This window comes from Thermobia domestica, chromosome 7 (genome assembly GCF_964235325.1).
Source record: "Thermobia domestica chromosome 7, izTheDome1.hap1.1, whole genome shotgun sequence".
Lineage (NCBI taxonomy): Eukaryota > Metazoa > Arthropoda > Insecta > Zygentoma > Lepismatidae > Thermobia > Thermobia domestica.
Window position 1 is genome coordinate 251,673,351 of NC_137460.1, and position 22,346 is coordinate 251,695,696.

Sequence of the window (22,346 nt, forward strand, 5' to 3'; positions counted from 1 at the left end):
GATTTCTCATAAGCAGATATTTTGCATAGTAATTTTCATGTTTGTTTTTAAGTTTTACGTCCTACGATTATGCCCTTGGCTAAGGGAGACTGATGATAATAATAAGTGAAATGGTGAAATGAAAGAAATGTAAGGAAATGGAAAAACTCCGAGAAAATCAACGCACATGGTGTTAAAATTTATTTTATTGTCACTGTATAATAGCCAGTTCGCTAAAAGCGACGTTTATTTCTTAAAAAGGGCTGGAATTTTAAAATTAAAACTGAAAAGTCCAATTGATAAGATGTGGATGTAGCCAATAAGGTTTTGCAACTTCTATCACTACATTTAAACAAAAGTACTTCTGGCTTCTTTGTGAAGCAACAGGCATTGAGGGAAGCAGATAGGTGAAATATAACTTGGTTTTATTTGGTTTGTTTAGGCTTAACGTCTTTACGTAACAGCAACGTTCTCAATAACGGGACCTACTGCTTAAAGTAACATCCGAACCGTTTTCCCTCTTAAAAAAAATTGTGTCCCGATCGGGAATCAAACCCGATACTCAATGATTACAAGGAGAAAATTAGATACAATTAATTGAGACGGTTTGAGATATGTGGAAACATTGCCAGTTTACACTATTTGTGACATTTTTGCCTTTAAGTTTGTTTTCGGTTTAAACATTAAAAAATAAATAAAAAACTTGTTTCACACGTTAACCACCATGTGGTTATAATCGGACGCACGGCTGTAGTCTAAGAAAATGTTCTCGTAGGTCCGATCGGACCCACAATTTCTAATTCTTCGAGTTGTTGTTAGGCTATTTGTATTTCCATCACACACAATATAGGATAGATTGACGCTTTGGGTTTTGTTGCCAGATGTTGCTGTTTTTTTTAGGGCCGATCACTAAGACAAAAAAAGAATACCTATTAGTACTAAAAGTAAGAGAAATTCATCCACACGTCTCACACGAACATAGTTTGCACGAACAAAACGAATATCAAGCATAGTTGCAAGCACAACTGTGATTTACTTCCTTGCGCGTAAATAAAAGACACGCGTAGGTGCGATCTGACTCACTACTTTCGTGGACGTGGATTCGATATGTTGCCTTAGGTCATGTTTCGGCATTAATATTAAGAAAATGTGAACAAAACAAGAATAATGAACGTTTGCCACTCTACCAGTGGAGGCCAAAATTCACCCTTGACAGTTAACGTGTTAAACCAGCCAACCCTAATTATTACCAATATTTAGTTACTGCAAAAGTCCCTTATTAGCGTGTGAAACTTTGGCGCGGAAAATCTTAGTGGGCTTTTGCTAATCTCACCGTGCCAAATGTGGTCACCGTAACTTGAAAGACCTTGGACTAGAGTTGTCTGTGTCATTATCAAGACTTTGTTATAAATTTGGCTGTTTCCTCAAAAACATGGGCCATCAACATCGTCACGTTCTGAAACTTAGTCGGCTATGATCGTGCCAAGTTCGGTCACCAAATACCTGGGACTAGTTCTGTTTTAAAAAAACATAGGCTCGCTCACCTCAATAATCTGTACAGTGATTTCACTTGTGCAGTTGTCTTTCTAAAATAACTTAAAATATTCACACGTACGCAAGATCAATATAACATATTTCTATCAGGTCTCCTCTGTACATGAATCTGCAGAGGGTCGAGCCTGGTCTTGGTTTCGGGGCCAGGTGGAGGACAGTTTTTCTTGGGGACAAACTGGGTAAGTGATTTGATCCCACGTTAAGCTTTAGGTTCCATCCTTCATAAGGTCTCCACTGTTACATAAGGACGTTAAGGACAATCTTGGCTTGGAGTGTCGGTTCTCTTTCAGTAGCATGGCTATATGAGACGTGGACCTGCAGCTTAACGTGGAATCCGAGTCACATGAGCTCCCATCGGGAATCGAATCCGAGTCTCCCGCATCAAAAGCGCGTACGCTAACCATACAGCCATGAGATAGCTTGCTAATGTCAAACGAAGTTAGTTCTATTCACATGTAATCTAAATAATTAAAGCCAATCAATTTAAACCAAAAAACCTGCTTTAAACACCACCACCAACAACAAAAATAGTATGGTTTTAAACTCAAAAAAGCTGTTTCTGTTTTCAAACATGGCTTTTGCGAGCCCTGCTGAAATTTCAAGCATTGATTTTTTCATTAATTCCAGGAAATGGAAAGAAAGAGAAAATCCGCAGGTTGCATATCTTCGAGGCATTTACGAAGACGGATACAACAAGAGACAGATGAATTGATGTTAACAATCTATGAGAAGACTGTATCATCAGATAAGGAAGTTAATATTGAATCAAACAATGGAACGTCCCGAACACTGGTTACGTGTCAGCAAATGTTCGAGGTAATACTTTAGATGTAGAGGAACCCCTATATTCTTCACAGAGGCTAACATATGATGAAAGCATATCGGGAAGTGGATTGTCTTCAGAAGAAGTTCAAGGACATAAAATATCAGATCAATGCTTAAATGTAGACGTTTGTGTTGAAAATAATGTGTCAGAGGAGGACGTTGTTCGAATTGCTACTAATGGACAATATAGTGGTGATAACGTGCTAGTCGACGATTCTTCGGAAAGCGATGATGAGAATGTAAGTTCAATACTAAAACACATTTCTCTGAGGGACAAACTTGCACATTGGGCCATGCAGAGAAATATAACTCATTCTGCATTAGCAGATTTACTTGGAATTTTAAGGGAAGAATGTTGTCAGTCCCTTTCAAAAGATCCCAAAATTCTATTGCAAACACCTCGAGATTCTACTGTGATTGTTATGTCACCTGGGCATTACATACATTTGGGATTTAGCGAGGCCATTTCCTCCCTCTTATCTAACGATAAGTTTCATGGGGTTACTGGAATCCAAGTGCTTGTTGGGATTGATGGAGTACCGTTATCAAAATCATCAACAAGTTGCTTATGGCCGATTTTGTGCTCTATACAACCATTTTCAGAAGTTAATCTAGTAGGTCTTTATCATGGAATGGCTAAGCCGGCAGATAGCAATGAGTTCATGCAAGCATTTGTGAATGAAAGCATCGATATTGTTACTAATGGCATAATCGTGAATGGAAAAAACGTCCATGTAAAAATTAAAGCTATAGTGTGCGACGCGCCAGCAAAATCGTTTATATTATGTGTTAAATGTCATACAGGTTATAACAGCTGCACCAAATGTAAAGTTGAAGGAGAATACATACACGGGAAGGTGTTTCAACAATAGTGATGCAGCTAAGAGAAATGATTCTGAATTTGCACTTCAGACTGATGATGAATATAATCTAGCTCGAAGTTTTGAATTATATACCTGGCTTAGGACTGGTAACTCAGATCCCGTTAGATTTTATGCATCTGATATGCTTGGGAGTCGTCAGGAAAATATTATATTTGTGGTTACTTGGGCCTCTAAAAATACGTTTGCCTCGTTCACAAGTGGACAAAATTTCCACTGAACTAGAGAATTACAGAACGTACACTCCAAAAGAGTTCACTAGACGTTCTAGATCCCTAAAGTATATCAAAATGTGGAAAGCTACGGAGTACCGCCAGTTTTTGTTGTATACTGGCCCAGTTGTTTTGCATCAGAAAATCAGTAAAGAGATATATTTACATTTCCTTGTGTTACATGTTGCAACTACGTTGTTGGTAAGCGAACAGCTTTGTGTTCCTTACGTTGAATACGCTAAGCAGCTATTAGTGTACTTTGTAGACAAATTTGCTTCTCTTTATGGACAGGAGTACATGTCTCATAACGTTCATGGTTTGGTGCATATTTTTGACGACGTTCTGCATTTGGGTTCTCTACAAATGTACAGTGCGTTTCACTTCGAAAATTATACGCAGGTATAAAAAAAATGGGTGAGAAAAGCAGATAAACCCCTGCAGCAAATACATAGACGATACAAGGAAATGAAAAGTATTGTAAGCGAAAGAAACCAGCAGATGTGCTAAGCATCCGGCTTTGAGAAAGAGCATCATTGTGGTCCTTTAATTATGGGATGCACAGAGCCACAATATGAGCGTTATTGTGTACAATCTAAGTTTGAGTTAAGGAATATACAGCCAGATAACTGTTGTGGCTTTAGTGGGGGTCAGGTATTGCTAATAAGTAATTTTGCGTATTCGTCCATACTTAGATGTATGGTGGTAATAGGGCGAGAATTCAAAAGAAGAATTGAATTTTTTGGTCACCCATGCGAATCATCTATGTTGCGTATACTGCGAGTGAAAGAAATTTCTGAACTGAAAGTGTGGAAAGCGCAAGATATATGTAGAAAGTATTTTATTTTTCCGTATTCAGAGTCATTTATAATTTTGCGTTTGATTCATTCTACCAAATAGCATCGTAATTTGTATGTTGAACATTAAGTTTCTAAGTGACGTTCATATCACTCATACAGTGTTGAATCAGACGTAACCTTGTTTTAATTGTTTTTGTTTACTATGTGGAACTATGTATTAGTGTAATTTGTTTTAGAAGTATCGAGTTTTCGTAACGTCATCGATATGGATATACCTGCGGACGCTAAATACTGTATCGTTGATTCGAAGATGGGGTTCAACTTGTTCCAACATGTTGGTTGCTTGATGTAGGAAAAAAGGTTATTGGTCCAAACTCACCAATAACCTCAGATACAACAAAGCTGTTCGAAATAGGGAAGAGCCAGATCGAGAGTGGCACGTGTATCCTGTAATCAAATTGTTATCCGCAGCATGTAAGTATTTTCTGTTTAGTTTATGAATATGTATTATTAAGTTTATATATCTGGTATTACATTACACTCTTTTCCAATAAATATGTAAATAATGCATGCATCTCTATAGCTGTCGTTTACCGAAAGCTGTCAGGAAAATTATAGCGTTATTCCTCTTGATTACATATGAATTGGTGTAAACAAACAGGTTCTAAATCAGTGAGTTTTCCGTTTGACTTACATTCTTTTTGTTTACACCAATTCATATAGATGCACGGAAGAAGAGCTCATGACTGTTCTTAAATTTAACATATCACTCAACAAACCGATGCGCTCAGATCTCTTTTCATTGTGGAACATTCAATGTAACATTTAACCTTAATACCTCAAAACACTCCCTCTTTAATTACAGTGAACAATATATAGTTTATTACTTAAATACCGGTACATTGATATCACATCATGACCAATAAGAATGACACACAACAGGCATCACTCCAAACATATTTGGCAATTGAGATAACATTTCAGAAATTAGTAAATTTCATTTATTGCCCGGGACATTGAACTAGCCAAAGTAAAAACAAATCTAAGACTGTCGGGAGGAAAATATTTTTTTAACATGGAATGACCCTCACGTACATCACATAAGGTAGTCATAATGACGTATGTATATGTTTTTGTTTTTCTTTCTTTATTTCTTAACGAAAATTCGGGTTAACTTCTGTATTTTATCTAAGAACACTTTCTCATGTATTCTTTTATCATATATAGTTTACCTTAATAACATGAGGACTGTCCGGATATACTTCAGGTTTCAGCAACTGCTATGCTACCTACGCTGCATGTACGTACAATATATATATATATATATATATATATATATATATTACTTAGGAAAAAAGTTAGGAATGGTGTTGCGCGGCATTTTTGTGGCTTCAAATATGACAAGCTGTGACTTTCAGAGGACTGAGGTATTTATTGACACATAAGAAAAAACAAGTATTTCTTTGCAATAAGTTGGTAATAAGAATGGATAGATACTGAAATTATTCGAGATATTTTACTGCAAAATAGAATTGAAAGACAAAAGTGTACTGATGAAATAATTAAAGAAGAATATACTTAACAAGTACTGTAAAGATATATATATATCTATATCAGTTCTGAAACTCCGTAATTTGCATGGTTGTAATTGTTTTCTCCATATTTATTTCATTGGTAGATACGTACGACAAGGGCATCGAAAAGTTGAGACGTGCAGAATATGAGACGGAAATAGACACCTGTGAAGACGATGTAGAGAGGAAGATGTAGCGGCGGTTACAAGCAAGGAGAATGCCTTCTTCGGATGATGATCTCATGCCGCATTCAAGAGGCAAATTTCAAAAATTGCTTCAAGATCTGCCACCGCTATCGCTAACGGCATATGATGAGAAACGCCATTAGAACGATACAATGACTCTATAAGCAATCAATATACAGGTAATTCAGGTTCGTATTACTTTTCTTTTAATGCTCGTACCATAAAGTATTGTTCGTACTTTTGCTGTGAGCACTGCCAGCCAAACTTTACTGAAAACAATTCGAGCCCTTTTGAACCTCGTGTAACTTCTGATCAAAAATGCTCCAAAACCTCATATTAACATATGAAGATCTTAGGCTTTAATAAACTATCAGTCTCCATCTCTGTGGAACTTATATTTTTCCAAATACATGTACCTCAAAACGTGAAAAGTCCTCTCTAATTGACTCAGAAATCATCAAAGTTTTTGAGATCTTCTGATTGTATTAGAAAGCTGAAATTTGGCCAAATTGTAAAGTTCTTGAGACAACGAAAGGAAAACTACAAACTTAAATAATTTCAACATTTATCCCGTCGAACAGACAAAGAGCATATAAAAAGAAATGAAATCGTCGCCAAGTTCTGATGGATAATAGTTTAAATACTTACTGCCTCACTTTCAAATTTTAAATTCAAAATCTGGCTGTTGTGTAATTATCAGGTTGCGATTATGTCTACTTTATCATGTTCAACATACAACAACCAAATTTCAAATTTAATTATAAAGGTTGTCAACCAGAACTTGTTAACTCTTCTTTGTGTTTCCACTTTATTTTACGTCCAACATTTCCACCGCTCTTACTTAGCTTTTTTGTGGTATAAAACTGGTAAAAATGTATGGGGAGTAACGTAGCCAAATGTTATATTTGCAGTGTAAAGATTGGAAAAGATTAAAGTAAGAACTTTAGATTTTTATAGTTTTTTATACAAACAATAAAATGTTGACTGTCGGATAAATGATAATAGTGCCGTCACACTTCCTACAAACTATCATTTTACAATTTTGTTTATAAAATAAAAGAGGAACAGCCTTCTGGGGAAATTTTGAAACATTTCGCTAATCAATACAATGCTGAAATGAAGTGAACTTCTGACTTTTTTTGCTCCAAAGCCTCTGTATGCGAGGGTTCATTACGGTAAATTTACAGAGTAAAAGTTTGTGACTTGGATTGGGAATCAAACCAAGGCCATTTGGGTTGCCATTCCATTGTGTTACCAACCTTTTAAAATAAAATTATTTCAGATGTCCACAACTTGTTACAGAATATACTTTCTTTTGTAAAGACAAAACACATCACGAGGCACTGGACATGTTTGAAATCACACAAGGACCAAGTCAGGATTCAAACCAGGAACCCTTGGGTCGAGATAAGACCGCTTCAGACCTGTCGCCCATCCATGAATATCATCACATAATGAGTAAAACTTATTATAGCCCTCTCCCGAGACCACAAAAATATTTATGTTGCCACAAAATGTTCAGTCCTACGACATTACATCGCTGTTGGTAGCGAGTTGGTTTTACTTTCCGTTTAGTCCTCTTTTTGTATATTTCACAATTTTGAATTCGAACATGAACTGTTCTATTTCTTGAAGTTATTTCCATGAAACTACATACAGCAAAAGATTCAGACAACTGTTAAACTAAATACTTTCCAGATTAAAAATCATGAATTTGATTATGAATGCATAGGGAAAAGATACCAACTTCTCTAGTCTCGTGACAGTTCCTCTAGATGAAAGCACATGTCACTATTTGTGTGTAAAGAGACGATCGGCAGAGTACATTGATGCTACCTTCGCTAAGAGGATGAATTTTCTGACATGAAACGTATCGTTTCCTATCTTGGAGAATGAGTAAACATAAAGTAGGTGATACGTGTAATAGCTAAATGCATACCTAAACGCAATTCCTTGTCATTGCATAATGGAACTAAGGTAATGATTGAAGTTTCCATGTTGTGCGAGAGGCGGTATTGTTTGTTATTCCCGCGTACGTTTGTCGTTGCCCGTGCTTGCAACCTCTCACGATAATTGCGAAAGATGGGCTCACCTCTGGTTTTAGGAGTCCCTGATTCGATCCTAGGCTGTTAGTACGTGCTGAACCACATTGTGTCTGTGGGTTTTCTCTGGGTTTCCCCTTTCCTCCCACTTTCTCATTCCATCATTTCTTTCATTATTCACTTGCTATTTCATCCCTCTCCTTTGGCCTTCGCTTGCGTAATCATAGGACGTTAAACTACAGATTTCATTTCATTTCAATTCAATTGGGGAAGATACATTTGTGTTTTCGGGCAAAGATTTCTCGGCAAGATGGTGAATCATTACATTTTGTTTTTTAATTACAGCTCATCGTCAATGTAGTGAAAATCTATATGTATTCGTATTAATTATCAGAAGTCCATTGTTCAAATTGAGAAAATAGATTTCACTGAACGCTTACATTTGTACACATTATGACGTTTAATGCACAAGATTGTGGTGTCTTCCTCGATGGACTTTTATCTGGGGCCTGAAAAGTTTTAATCTATAGCTGACAGACTAAATTATATATATATATATATATATATATATATATATATATATATATATATATATATATATATATTGTACAGTTTCCAGTGATGTGAGTAAGGTAATGTTACCATTATAATTATTCGTTTTCATTTCTCTTCATTCTCAACAGAATTCCAAAAGCAGGTGCTTGCACACTTAGCAAGTTTGAAATATTCAGTGCAACATGTACAGCAGGCTATACATCGATTAGAAGAAAAGTTAGACACTATTGGGGCGTTCAAGACCAATGATAACCCACCAGTAGAGGAATATAACGGAAGATCACCGCTGGAGAATTTCCCCCTTGAAACGCTGGACGACCTCTATGAGTGTGAGAGGAGGATTGCAAATGATCCAGCATTTAGGAGACGTTTGGTATTTTAGCTCCGTATTTGTTGAATATATTTAGTTATGAGAAGAAAATGTATGCTTTTTTACAAACGACAAATATAGGGTTGCCACCTACTGTGGAAAGCCAGAGAATTTGAAAATTCTGGAAAAGTTAAGGATTTCTTTTTTAATAAACGGAAAATTTGAGATTAACTGAAAACATAAGGATCACTGCCAAGCCAGTTTGTTTCTGTATGTTATTGTAAAGGAACCCATACTGTTCTTATGGGTGAGACAGATAGTATCCCCATTTCTGTTGGCTGAGCACTAAAAGAAGTAAACTATTACGTGATTAAAAGAAGAGCGGTAGTTCGGTTCTCCTATGTTATGCATATAAATTATAAGTAACAGGACATGTGCGAGTCATGTACATTTGTCAGATCGAAGTAATGTAACTTACAACTGTGCAGTTTTTTTACTACTGATTTTCTGTTATGCTGTTGACCACTTTTAAATGTATAAGGAACGTTTGTGGCGTAACCTGCTTGCAGTTTTAAGTCCCATGCTGTGAAATTTTAAATTTAAATTAGAGTAGTAACAATTATTTTTTCAGTTCTTGCTGTTGATCATCATCTTGAAATTTACGTTCTTCTTTTAGTTTAGGTTTCTTGTAATGTTAACGTGCATACAGAGGTAGACTACTGTATTTTTGTGGTGAACTAATGGTAATGTAAATTGCGCTAAGCTTCAGAGTGAAAGTTGCCAAATAGAGATACATATTTGTACCTTCTGTAATATTTAAAATATTCTTATGCTTCTACAATTCCTTACTTAGCTCTTCTTATCCACTATAGTATAACTGAAGTGTGTTATATATTTTCAAACTTCGAAAGTACCCATTTGAGTTACTTAGTGTAAAATTTTGTGAGAAACCTTGAAGAGTAAGGGAGTTTTGAAATCCCAAATGAGTAGCCAGCCTCAGATAAGTTTCTAATTCAGTTTTATTAACGATATGTGTATGTTTAAGCTGTAGAAGGCCCGTTGCCATAGGAGACTATGAAAAGCTAAGACCCTTCTAGAACATTTTTTAAAAACGTTGATCATGGTTGCATATGTGCTCAGCCAATATGTTCTAAAAAAAAAATACCTACATATGGAAAAAATCATCACTAACAGAGGCATTTACCATACGTACAACAGACAAATCAATCAACATTTTTTCAAAAAACAAACCACAAGAGACACCAAATGAAACTAGTAAATCTACACAACCAGCTTGTATGTGTCATATACAACTTGAGTACCTAAATAATTTGCTTTATTTCTTTCTTTTTTTATCTTGATTTGATTTCTTTTTCTTTCTTTCTTTCTTGTCCAGACCGTCGGAGAAAAACATTTAGCCGGTGCCCAGTCTTCGAAAATTTTTTGTTGTGCGAGAAAGCTTAGTATGTATCGTGAATATAATGGTATATGTTTTCGCTATGTGTACAATATATTGAGTATTTTTTGGTGTTTCTTAATGTCCGAGAAATATTTTTAACTGAAACATTGTGGATAAGAATAACAACCAACTTCGATAAGAACTAAGTATACTTCAATCTGTTAGTATCGCTATTGTAATTTAAATACTTTTTTCAAAAATAATTTCAAACAATACCTCTAAAAAAAATTATGAAGTTCATAACGTTTAAAGTGCTAAGACCTGATAATTCCTGCAATTACCAAGTTTGCAATCAATAGAATTTTATATTTGTACTCTGATAAATTTGTTGCGTAATTTAATGTTAAATTTTATATTTCAGATTGCAGAGCTTCGTAAGATAGAGAGTACTAATATTGACAGTATTGTTACGAGTATAATGAAGCGAATTCTAACCAACATGTTGGCAGCGGAAATAATTTGGACAGGCGGAAAGACGAAGACATCATTCTCAGCCCTTGCACTTTGTGATGTTCTTACAGGTAATATATTATGACTTATTATATATTTCCTTATATTATTATTTAAGACTATTAACTAGAATTTGTATGTGTTTCCACTCGATTTGACCATCCACCACAAAAATTATCCAGAGGTTAGTATTGTAAGACAATTCTCCGAAGTAATTTGTTCACAGAGCTCAGTTTTTCCAAAGAATTTGTATGAGAAAATAAATGTCGATATGTTTTCAGAAATTAAATTGAGGATTGTGAATTTAGTATTTTCTACCATCTTACATAAACTTATTCTCTTAGTTTCTTGATACTCACTACTTGTTTAATATCATAATTGACTTTTCTTAAAATTTAATGATCGTGAACTGTTGTTTCATTCTATTTTAAAATTTATTTTTGAGAAAGAAGAATGGATGGTAGATTTTTTTTATAATGTTGAGGAGTGCGTTATCCAGGAGATTATTTTTAATCATGGTATCGTACACAAATATTTCTCGTTTTGAAAAACCTCTAAACTTAATTATAAAGTAGAATTGCAAGCTACCACTGAAATGCTTCGTGATTTTAAATAAAATTAGGATGTTGTTTTTGAAATACACTAAAGTCCTAAAGTTATAAGATAGCGGTATAGAACCACTTCATGTGTTGCGGAAAACAAATAAAAATGCACATAGCACTCGCACTGCTGTTACTTGAACTTCTGTAAAAGGTCATTGACCGTGATGTTGCCTCTACAACGGAAACTATCAATGTGTGTGTTGCTCTTGTTAACTGTCAATATGCCGGATAGTCATACTGATCATGATCCCAATTGATACGAACTGATGGTAGAGTGCGTATGTGGCGGAGACTCTAGAAGCCATAGACTCAAGTTATCAACAAGGCAGTTACAAGCTGGTGGCATGTAATTATGTGGTGCGTGTTTATATGGCATTCTTGGATCCTCGAGTCCGATTGACCTAGACAATATCAGCAAGCCAAAATTATTCGCGGTTGGTTTCCAGAGCGTTCTTAACAATGAATCGGCCAACTATACTGCTAGACATAAATTTAATAGAAACATGTACGATATCATCGTACGAACCATTTGTGCACACGTTTTACTTGCAACAATCACGTCATAATAGCCAACAACCAAGAGTTTATGAAGGATTTCCACCGACTTGTCGATTCCATGCCATTCCAAGTTGCTGCCCTCGCCATGCTCGAGAAGGCATAACACGATAGACCTATTCTTTGTATCCCATAACTTTTGGCACCTCATTCCACCTATTGAAACGCATGTCGAATATTTCATATTCCTTCATGTTATAACACATATTTATTGCAGAAATTTGGCAGTTTTTTCTCATTCAGAAATATTATATTTCCAGAGACAGTGAGGCAACACGCGTCCAGCAAATTTGCTACAGATGCTGAGATCAAAAGACCAGTTCAAAGCTGGCTTCGTCACGCAATGGAAAGAATAAAAAGAGAGAAACGTAAATAACATATTGACACTTTTAGATTTGTAAATTGCTTGATCTTGCTTAGTCGACGTGGTGAACGGAAGCTTAAGGCAGTCAATTATAATACAGAAAGTTATTCTGTATTATAATGTATTGTTGCTGTTGCAACAAAGACACCATTGTGCGACCCTGCTTAATAGTTCAGAAAAGTCGTTGTCAAATTAATAATACACTCTCTTTGCTTGTGTAACGCACCCGCGATAGGCATGGAAACCCATTTACGAAGTAGGATGTGTCTACTAAACACATTTTATGACTTTTAACGCGCGCCAGTGTAGATGGCTATTGTAATTATTATAGTTCTGTATTTCTCTCTTCATACAGGTCGGGCAGTCTTCGTTTTTAATGTTGTTTTGCCATGTCCCAAGAAATCCTACACGGTATACTTTCACATAAACTTTATAAACATGTCAAAAGACTGTTTGGGTGGCGATCGTTCTTCGAGATTCTACAGGATGTTTACTGGAGTTGATTTCTTGACTTACAAATTTTCAGAACACCAACCTGGATTTTTTTTTAAGTGTCATACTATGATATTCAAGAAGCTGTAAAATGTGTTGAAAAAGCTTGTCTTTCAATATTCTGATGGGAAGATTGCATAGAAACTAGTGGGTTAAAACAGAAAAAAAAAAGGAAACACTATGCATTTTCTTTCTCGAATTACCAATTTTTTCAATGTTTGACCAATTAATCTTATCATCTACACCCAGATAATGGGACTACCATCTTGAAGGGTCTCAAAGGAAATCTTTACATTTCTCCAGTATTAAACAATAATTTCCAGTACATTTCAATATTTCTAGTAAGGAAATCAAATACCAGTAGATTTCCAGTATTTCAAGTACCAGTAGACACCCTGTTCTACACCACAGTTGATTCACATTATCTTCATTTTGTGTGTGCGTCCAGCGGAATTCTGGATCTTTTTTGTACGGTTCGGGTAATTTTTGGTCATCCCATTTGAAATACTTGTATAAATAGTGTATTTTGTTTATTACTTTGTTGCTCCTTTCTAACTTCTATCTCAAGGTTTGTAACAAAGTAATGTTAGTAATTTGGCTTCGTATGTTCCATTTTTCACTTTTTACATGACATCTGATACAAAAGACAGTAAATGAATTCAATGAATTGAGGTTTTTTCTTTCATTGAAACAATTTTTTACTTACGTCAAGGGATAATAATGTTCAACAATGAATAAAAGAGACAAACGTCATTATGCAAAGCTCGAACTGGAATGTGTGTCTGCCTCGATCGCCCTTGACATTTAGCTATGTTGTTTGTCTTTGCCTTTTGGCTTGATTACTGATTTAAAGGCTAACTTATATATTCATCGCTATGCGAAATAAATCCAAACTTGGTGTGCTTTCTCTTGGCTTTTTAAAGTTCGTTGTTGGTTTATAATTACTGCTTAGTATTGTATTCACTTCTTGTCATAAGCGCGACTGATTCGCAGCATCACATGTATTTACATATTTCTAGCGAAAAGATTTTTCAATTCAAGCAAAACAGGTCTCATTGTCTTATGACTGGATCATAATAATAAAGCAAGTAATTCCAACAAATATCATCTCCCTACATCCATAGGTATTTAACGTAATTATTAAATTTTTCTGTAGCTAATTTTTTATGTATATTTGCACTCACTTCGTCTTTTTACAGAAATTTTTCTTTTCGTTTTTGTAGAGAAAGGGGATGAACAAAGCGTGATGTTGACAGACAAATGAACACACATAAAGTGCCACGTGACTGAAGCCGGGATCAACATGCAAATCCTCACATTCTATGCTCAAACCCTAGATGTATATTTTAAAAGTGATATTTTGAAAAAAAAATCCCTGCATGCGCGATAGCTTTTGAATAAAAGATTTTATGTGTGTAACCCATTTGTTTTATTAAGCATATCTTTCTTTGCTACACACATGCTAGATAACTACGATCCAAACGTGACCTTCGGTTATTAATGATTAAGTAGGTTCATGTTTCAGAAAAGGCAGTTCTTTTTTTCTAGTTGAATCATGTTCCATTCTTATTTTGTTTCTATTCCTTGAGGAGAAATTTACACCTGAACAACACTCAGTTAGTTATTATTACAAGTAATGTGGAGAAATACTATATGCAGATAACTTATATATTGTAAATAGCTACATCTTCGCTTTTATCATTTCGCATAGTCCCATATATGACTATGTTGAATCGTACAGATCACGTTATCACAAGGAAGACGTCTGAAGGATTTGATGATGATACAATGTGGCGTCAAGTTTATATCCTGCAGCATCTATTAGCTACATTTTGCAGTTTATCCCGCCAACAAGGAGATTGTCCAAAGGCACCTATCGATATATTTTCTCACGAAATTTCAATGTACCTAACCATAGCTAATATCATTGGAAATGTTACTGCGGTAATAGAGAGTGCAAGTCACCGGGTCAAACCATTTGCGTTTGAAATGTTACCTATAGCTTGTAAATATGTACATGGCGGGACTCACACTGGGACTTTGAAGCGGAGGTCCATATACAGGTCACCTTGTGGTATTGCACGATAGCTCTATCGGTAATTACAGGGTGAAGGTATTGACAATTTTTAGGATCTGGCTCTCCAAAGCCGCCTCTCAAGTAGCTACACATGAAATGACACATATTCCGTTTGATTTGCAGTGTACATTGTGTTTGCAAATCTGACACCTGAGCCTGAAAACAGTCAATAGATTCACACCGTCATTTCTGTAAAGAGTTACTGTGCAATGCTACACTGTTCCCAATGAGCTTCAGTTTGAATTCCCGTAAGATTCCCATCAGGGTTCCACGGATGTCTCAGGAGTCCCACAGGATCGTCCCGGGATTATCCCATTCGCGTACGTGGTTCTGCCTGAGGATATCCTCGGTTTCCTACGGGATTCTTCCTGCATGACTCCTGCTGGAGTCCCATGGGTCGTCCTGATTCCCGGGAAAAACGCGGACATTTGGAACTCCCGTGTCAGTTCCATGGATGTCGCAGGAGTCCCACGGGAGCGTCCCGGGATAGTCCCGTTTCTCCGAGTGGGAGGGACATGGGACATCCTAGGGAAGATTTTGTGCTATTAGAAAGAGCTTAATGTAGGCCTCAAACCACATGACCTCCGCCAGGAATTGAACCCGGGTTTCTCACAAGAAAGGCGCGTATAATATATATATATTTGGTGCTAAGTTTAGTGTCCCTTCGAGCAGCGAGGCTATATGAGGAGTGATCCTACAGCTTAACATAGGCCCGAAACCACATTAGCTCCCGTCGCGATCCGAACACGGGCCTCCCATGTCTAAGACGCGTATAATAATAAAAACTGCGTTTTGGTAGTGATGAAGGAGGGATTACATATGATATTAATATTCTGGACACTAGAACTCCATATTTATTTACAGGTTTACGAAAATCTTATAGATCGATGCAAGAAGTGATTTGCACTGAGAAATCATATTTGAGATATACAGAAAAAGTTTTACCGCTGTACACCTTTTTTGGGATAGTACTGAAAGCTGTATATTACCTCACTGTAATATATATACTATAAAATTGTGCGGGTAGGATACCTGAAAAATTAAAAAAAAAAAATAAAAAGATATCGAGTGGAATTCGAACCAGGTTCCACATTTTGAACCAACACAAAAAATAGTCTACTTGACATGCATTGCTATTGGAACATCTAGAGCGCGCCCCTACAGTTGCATTGATGAAGAATCAACTCTTTAACTCTCCTTGTTTTAATGAAGATCTTTGTTTTACTTCGAGAAGTATTTGTTTTCTCTTTAAAAAAGAAAAAAATGTGTTTGCTGCATTAATGCTAAGGTACTGTTTAAACTAGATGTATCGTTATTTGAAGTAACAGAGGAGAAACTGAGAATTTCAAACAGCAAATCCTGTTCAGAAGTTTTTTTCGTTCCTTCCATTCATCTAGCTCAGAATACGTTGTTGCCAAACTTACAATATTAACGGTTAGAAAAAATCAAGCGTGCAATTATATTTTGGAGAAGTGTACATAAATTCTCGGAAAATTACAATTTTCGGGTATCATCCCGGGAATTTCACCATCACTAATGTAAACGTGTTTTGTAAAGTGGGAACGTTGACTAAATCCTATTTCGTATTCTTGGTATGTGTGAGACTTTTCTGTCATATGGATTGATATATGTGCAGCAAAACACGAAGGTAGACTAAATCCCCTTCCACACTCGCCGTATTAGTGAGGTTTTTGATCAGTGTGGACTAAGATGTCTGTAGCTAAACTTGACAATACGCTACATCCTTCTGCACACTGTTGGCAGGGGTGTGAGAATTTTCTGTTGTGCAGATTAACAATTGTGTAATAAAGTTTGAGAGTACACAAAACTCCTTATAACGTTCTTAGAACTTGTAAGCAACTTCCTTGTGCGGAATAGCACGTGTGTGTTCAAGTTTTAACTTACACAAAACCCTTTTCTAAACTCACAACAGTTGTTGAATTTCTCACTTTTGTTAGTCAATATGTGCGTTTTTCTGCCTGAACGTCTAGTAAACACCTTTCCACACTCTGGAAATGCGAGAGATTTCTGACCTATATGGACTAGCAAGTAGGTAGCTAAATTTAAACGTTTACTAATCCCTTTTGCACACTCTCTGCAGATAGGAGATTTTTACTTATATGTATCAACGTGCTTTTTGGAATGTTATGACCAAGAATAAACTCTTTCGCAGATTCTTGGCACGTGTATTTTTATCTTCTATGGATTAACACATGTTTAGCTAAAGACGAACGATGACTAAACCGCTTGCCACACCCTTCGCAGGTGTGAGGTTTCTCTCCTGTATGGATTAACATGTGTGTAGCCAAATTACTCCGTTGATTAATTGTCTTTCCACACTCGTGGCAAGTGTAAAGTTTTTCGCCGGTATGGATTAACGTATGTGTAGTCAAATGAGAACGCTGAATAAATCCCTTTCCACAGTATTGGCATGTGAAAGGTTTTTCCTTTGTGTGGATTAACATATGTGTAGCCAAAGTTGAACGTCGCTTAAATCCCTTTCCACACTCTTCGCATATGTGAGATTTATCTCCTGTATGGATTAACATATGCGTAGCCAAAGTAGAACGTTGACTAAAACCCTTCCCACACGCTTCGCATGTGTGAGGTTTATCTCCTGTATGGATTAACATATGTGTAGCCAAATGAGGACGTTGATTAAATCCTTTTCCACAGTGTTGGCATGTGTGAGGTTTTTCCTTTGTGTGGATTAACATATGTGTAACCAAAGTTGAACGTCGACTAAATCCCTTTCCACACTCTTCGCATATGTGAGATTTATCTCCTGTATGGATTAACATGTGTGTAGCCAAAGATGAACGTTGACTAAACCCCTTTCCACACTCTTCGCATGTGTGGGGTTTATCTCCAGTATGGATTATCATGTGTGTAGCCAAATGACAACGTTGATTAAATCCTTTTCCACACAGTTGGCATGTGTGAGATTTTTCTCCTGTGTGGATTAACATGTGTCTAGCCAAGTGAGATCTTCGGCTAAATACCTTTCCACACTCTTGGCATTTCAGAAGTTTTTCTCCTGTATGGATTAACACGTGTCCAACCAAACTTGAACGTTGGTGAAATGCAAGTCCGCAGTCTTCACATGTGAGAGGTTTTTCTTTTGTGTGGGTCAACATGTGTGTAACAAAATTTGAACGTACACTAAATAACATTCCACACTCTCCGCAGATGCGAGATTCCACACCTGTATGTACTAATTTTTCGCTTGACAATGTTGATCTTTGACTATAGCGTTCAGCACTCTTTCGGTACGTGATGTGATTTTCGCTTTTACGTGTTAGCATAAGCCTTGAGAAAGGTGATTGATTAAATCCATTACCAGACTGCTTTGGAGATTTCTCATCGGAATAAGAAGAAGTTTCTCTTAACGCAATAGAGGTATCCGCTTCTGTTTGAAGAGCAAATTCGCTATAGCGCCTGTAACAAATTCAATAAATAAGGAAGTGTAAATGAAGGTAATTAGCACTTAACAACAAAGAAATGAAATCATTCTTTGAAGTTCATATTTCTGTTCCATTAACATGAATTTTTTAGGAATATGCAACCGACAACTTACAAGGTGATTACATATGTCTCTATTCTAAAAATAAGAACACGTAGTTTACTTTTAATATGTCAATTTGTACAATTATTTGTATATACGATATCACAGTTAACTCAAGTAACTACAAACATACCTATTTTGTGCTATGTAGAATAAACATTTTATTATTATAAGTAAAAATAGAGATCAGTTGTTGCTAAAAATATTTATGTCATCAATTTTTGTGTCAGAAAATTTAACAATCGAGAGAACTTCTTTCAATTGCAGATACAAAAAACTGTTACTATGACGACCAAGAAACAAAGGAAAAGTATAAGAACTTTAAAATTTAAAAAAAGAAAAATCGTCATTTCAATCAGTACAAAATCTCTAACTGTGACCAAGTAAATTTTAATAGATACTACAATCTTTGCGTCTATTAATATATAGCTACGTGGTTACATCTGATACATATTTAAGGCCAATTATGAACTGAATACAATTGAGAAGCAGAGAGTTTTCAATTTCTTGTAATCTTTATCTATTTTTTGAAATGCATATCATAACTCCTGAATTTCACGTTAAGGGATTGTGGACAAGCATTTGCACCTTCGTCACCCTCAGATTATTACTAATGCCTGTAGTTTGTGCTCAAAACATAGAATTTAAATTTTTTATAACCTGGGGCCTGTTCCACCATTTAACTTCGCAACTTTTCACTTTGCACTTTGCAAAGATTGCAAAGTGCAAAGTTTTCGCGTTCCACCATTTTTCTGTGAATACTTTGCAGTTTGATGAGCCGGAAGTCCAAAATTGCAAAGTCTTTGCAAAGTGGGGACAATTGAATGCTGGAAAGCGAGAGCACTCTTTTAGTTGTTGTTGTTGTTAGTAAGCTGTTGTACTGTTAGTTGGATTTGTGAAATTATCAGTTTCAAACAAAAATAATGGGGAAAAAAGAACTTCTCGAGAAGAAACTAGCATTGTTACATCTTGTAAGAGAGAAAAAAAGTGTTCTTTTCGGGTGATTTAAAGACAACAAATTGACCAAGCAAATGAAACAGGAAGCCTGGAAAGAGATTTTGGAGAAGGCCAAATCTCTTCAACTTGCAGGGGAAAATAGAGATTGGACATACGCCAGGGACAATTTGTTTGGACTGTGGAAAAGTCGTGCTCTGGTGAGTATCTATAGTTTTAATACAGATAAAATAATTTTATAAAGGTACCCGTAACTGTTCCACCACATTGGACTTTAGATTAAAGTTTGGTTAGAGTACATATGCTAGTGCTCCAAAGTTACATACAATGTGTCGAATATTAGTTCTATTTGATGCCATTGGACGCCGCATACCGCAGAACAGGAACACTGTTGTTTTTAATCTCTGAGAAAGAAAATAAACTTGTAATCCTTTTAATCGTACATTTTTCTAATGCCACAAAATAGTTTTGGCCCTTGTACTTTAAAAAGGATCTCAAGGACCACGTGATTTACAGTAACGTGACTCTCTGCAATTTTCATGGATCCTAACTCAACCCCTATTCATTTCAGCACAAAATTCTAACAAGCGTGGGTTCTATGGAGATATCTGTATTTTCTAGGTAAATTTCATGAAAAACGATGACCCAAATCTTCTTGACTTTGTCTTTGTGTTTCAGAACAATTTTATTTGGGGCTAGATGTAAAGTGGGCCAGTTATCGGTACCTTTGCATTATTGGTGTTCTATTTTCATGGCAAGTCTTTACTTTGAGCAGAACTTCTCAATATAGTTTAGGTCGGATAGAACTTGGGTTCTTTGCTTTAGTAATAATGAATTAGCTTTATGATGAATTAGGGTGTGCGTCTGAAGAAGCCAGAAGTTAGTCTGGCGAAACTGTCCCACTATTGTATAGTTTTAGTTCTGATTAAATTGCATTGGCCAGATATATTTATTTATTTTAAGTAAACATTTTCTCACGACGACGAGATTGAAGTATTCTATATCTATGCCTAATTAGAGTAGAAGCACTAATTTTATCCTGAAGCTAACTAATTTCTAAAATTATCTTGAAGCTAACTAAGTTGTAATATTATGATTACAACCCGCTATTATTTACGTTGCTAAAGGCATTTATTCCCATGTTGGTGGGTTGCCTTGTTTCGCACGAAAAATATATACTTAAAAAGTTTTTAAAAAATGAAAATCTTAGATTAAATAATGTAAAACGTTAGATTCAGTTAAAGAAGGCTAGATTAAGATAGCTAAGGTTAGATTCAGTTAGATTTTCGTGTCAACCTTTTCGCCCACCAACATCGGAACTTGGCCCTTTCTACATAATTCATTGTCAGGTGTAAATGTTAGATCCAAGTTTCAAACAATGTGTATTCCTGTATATTTTAAGGAGCTATACTCAACCTGGCCATTCTAACGATCAAATTTAATCTCCAATAGAAATTTCTAACGGCTAGCCTATCCTGTATGTAGGAGCGAGACTTCTGCATTAGTTATACTATGTATAGAACTGAAACTACATTTTTTTGTGAGATAGTTCAAAGTTTTATTCTAGAACAACAAAGATGTTTATTTCCCGTAGACCTTACTCAATTTCACGCTCACAAATTGAGTTCAAAACTCGATCAAGCTGAAGCTGCTTGATATTCATATTCATTATCTCAAAAACCAACATTTTTAATGGTATTAAAATGAAAGGGGGTCTTTTGACGTATAGGTACTGATATAATTTAGTTTCCTAAATCAATTGATGGGGATTTTCTCTTTCATACAGGAACCCTGTTAAGTCAAAATTTACTTATCTCTTTTTAAAAAGTAGAACATTAATCAACAGGGCGGGCATGATTATCGTATCCTTTAAAAGATGGCATCACCTATCCAATGCATGTTTGAATATATTTGTAATTAACTATTTATAACTAGTTGTAAAATAAAAAAAAATTACCGACCTAATAATCTATATGACACTTGTCAAATTTCAGCTGTAGGAGGCTAAGTGAGTTGAGACAAAACTACAAAAAAGGCTATCAGCACGGCATTCAACACTCTCGGATTAAAAAAAAAAGTGAATGTAGAATATCGTTGTCTAGTGCACATAAAGAGATGTTTCTATAGAACTGTTAATCGAATTTCAAATAAAAAAAAATATATTAAAATCGAGATTTATAAATGCCTAAGGTTGTGAAACGAATGGTTAACCCCTTGGTTGGATGCATTAGTGTTCCTTTTTCTTGTATTAGTATTCATTTTTATTTCCTCTTTATAAGTTCTTCTCTGGACACTAGTAAGTCTTTCTCACAAATTCATCAACATTTTGTATTAAATTGTTTTGCAGTGTATTGACATACTAGATATCTATATTTCATAACCTCTTTTCCAGGCTAAACCGGACAACGCAAAAACAACTGGCCAGCAAGGGGGAGGAGGTGCCAAATTAGATCCTGTGGATGAATATATCTTCCACATCTTGGAAAAAGACAATGAACTGATCGATGGTCTGGTGGTACCCGAATCGTATGCGGAACTTCAGTCAACTGAACTTCAAAGTCTGCTGGAAATTGAGGCAACGGCTAACGCCGACACTGGGGAAAGCGTTCAGAGCGTATCCCTTGTCTCTGAAGCGGAACCCAGCGTTCCGCGTTCGGCTACTCGCAAGAACGTGTTAAAAAGGAAGAGAAGTTTTCTTAGAACAACAGAAAGTTCTGCATCAGAAGAGGAACGTTTAAAGTGTGAACTTCTCAGACCGGAAATTTATAATCAAAAATTAAAAGCCTTAAGACAGGAGAGGGAACTGGGTATACCACCTTCTGAATTTACGAAAGATCTTGCTGATCAAAGTACTTATTGTTCTATAGAACTTAACATACCGGAAATTTCAACTGGAATGTAGTTAAGGATACTA

General features: G+C 35.8%; 1 protein-coding gene across 1 annotated transcript in view; it reads right to left on the reverse strand.

Annotated features, from left to right (window-relative positions):
- Nucleotides 1–14,944: 14,944 nt before the first annotated feature.
- The window catches only part of LOC145690812 (uncharacterized), a 38,638-nt gene continuing 31,236 nt past the window's right edge, over nt 14,945–22,346 (reverse strand). Inside the window, exon 2 of the mRNA XM_081766111.1 lies at nt 14,945–18,351. Coding sequence (XP_081622237.1) covers nt 17,106–18,351 — 1,246 coding nt within the window. The 3' untranslated portion in view covers nt 14,945–17,105. The remainder of the gene's footprint in view (nt 18,352–22,346) is intronic.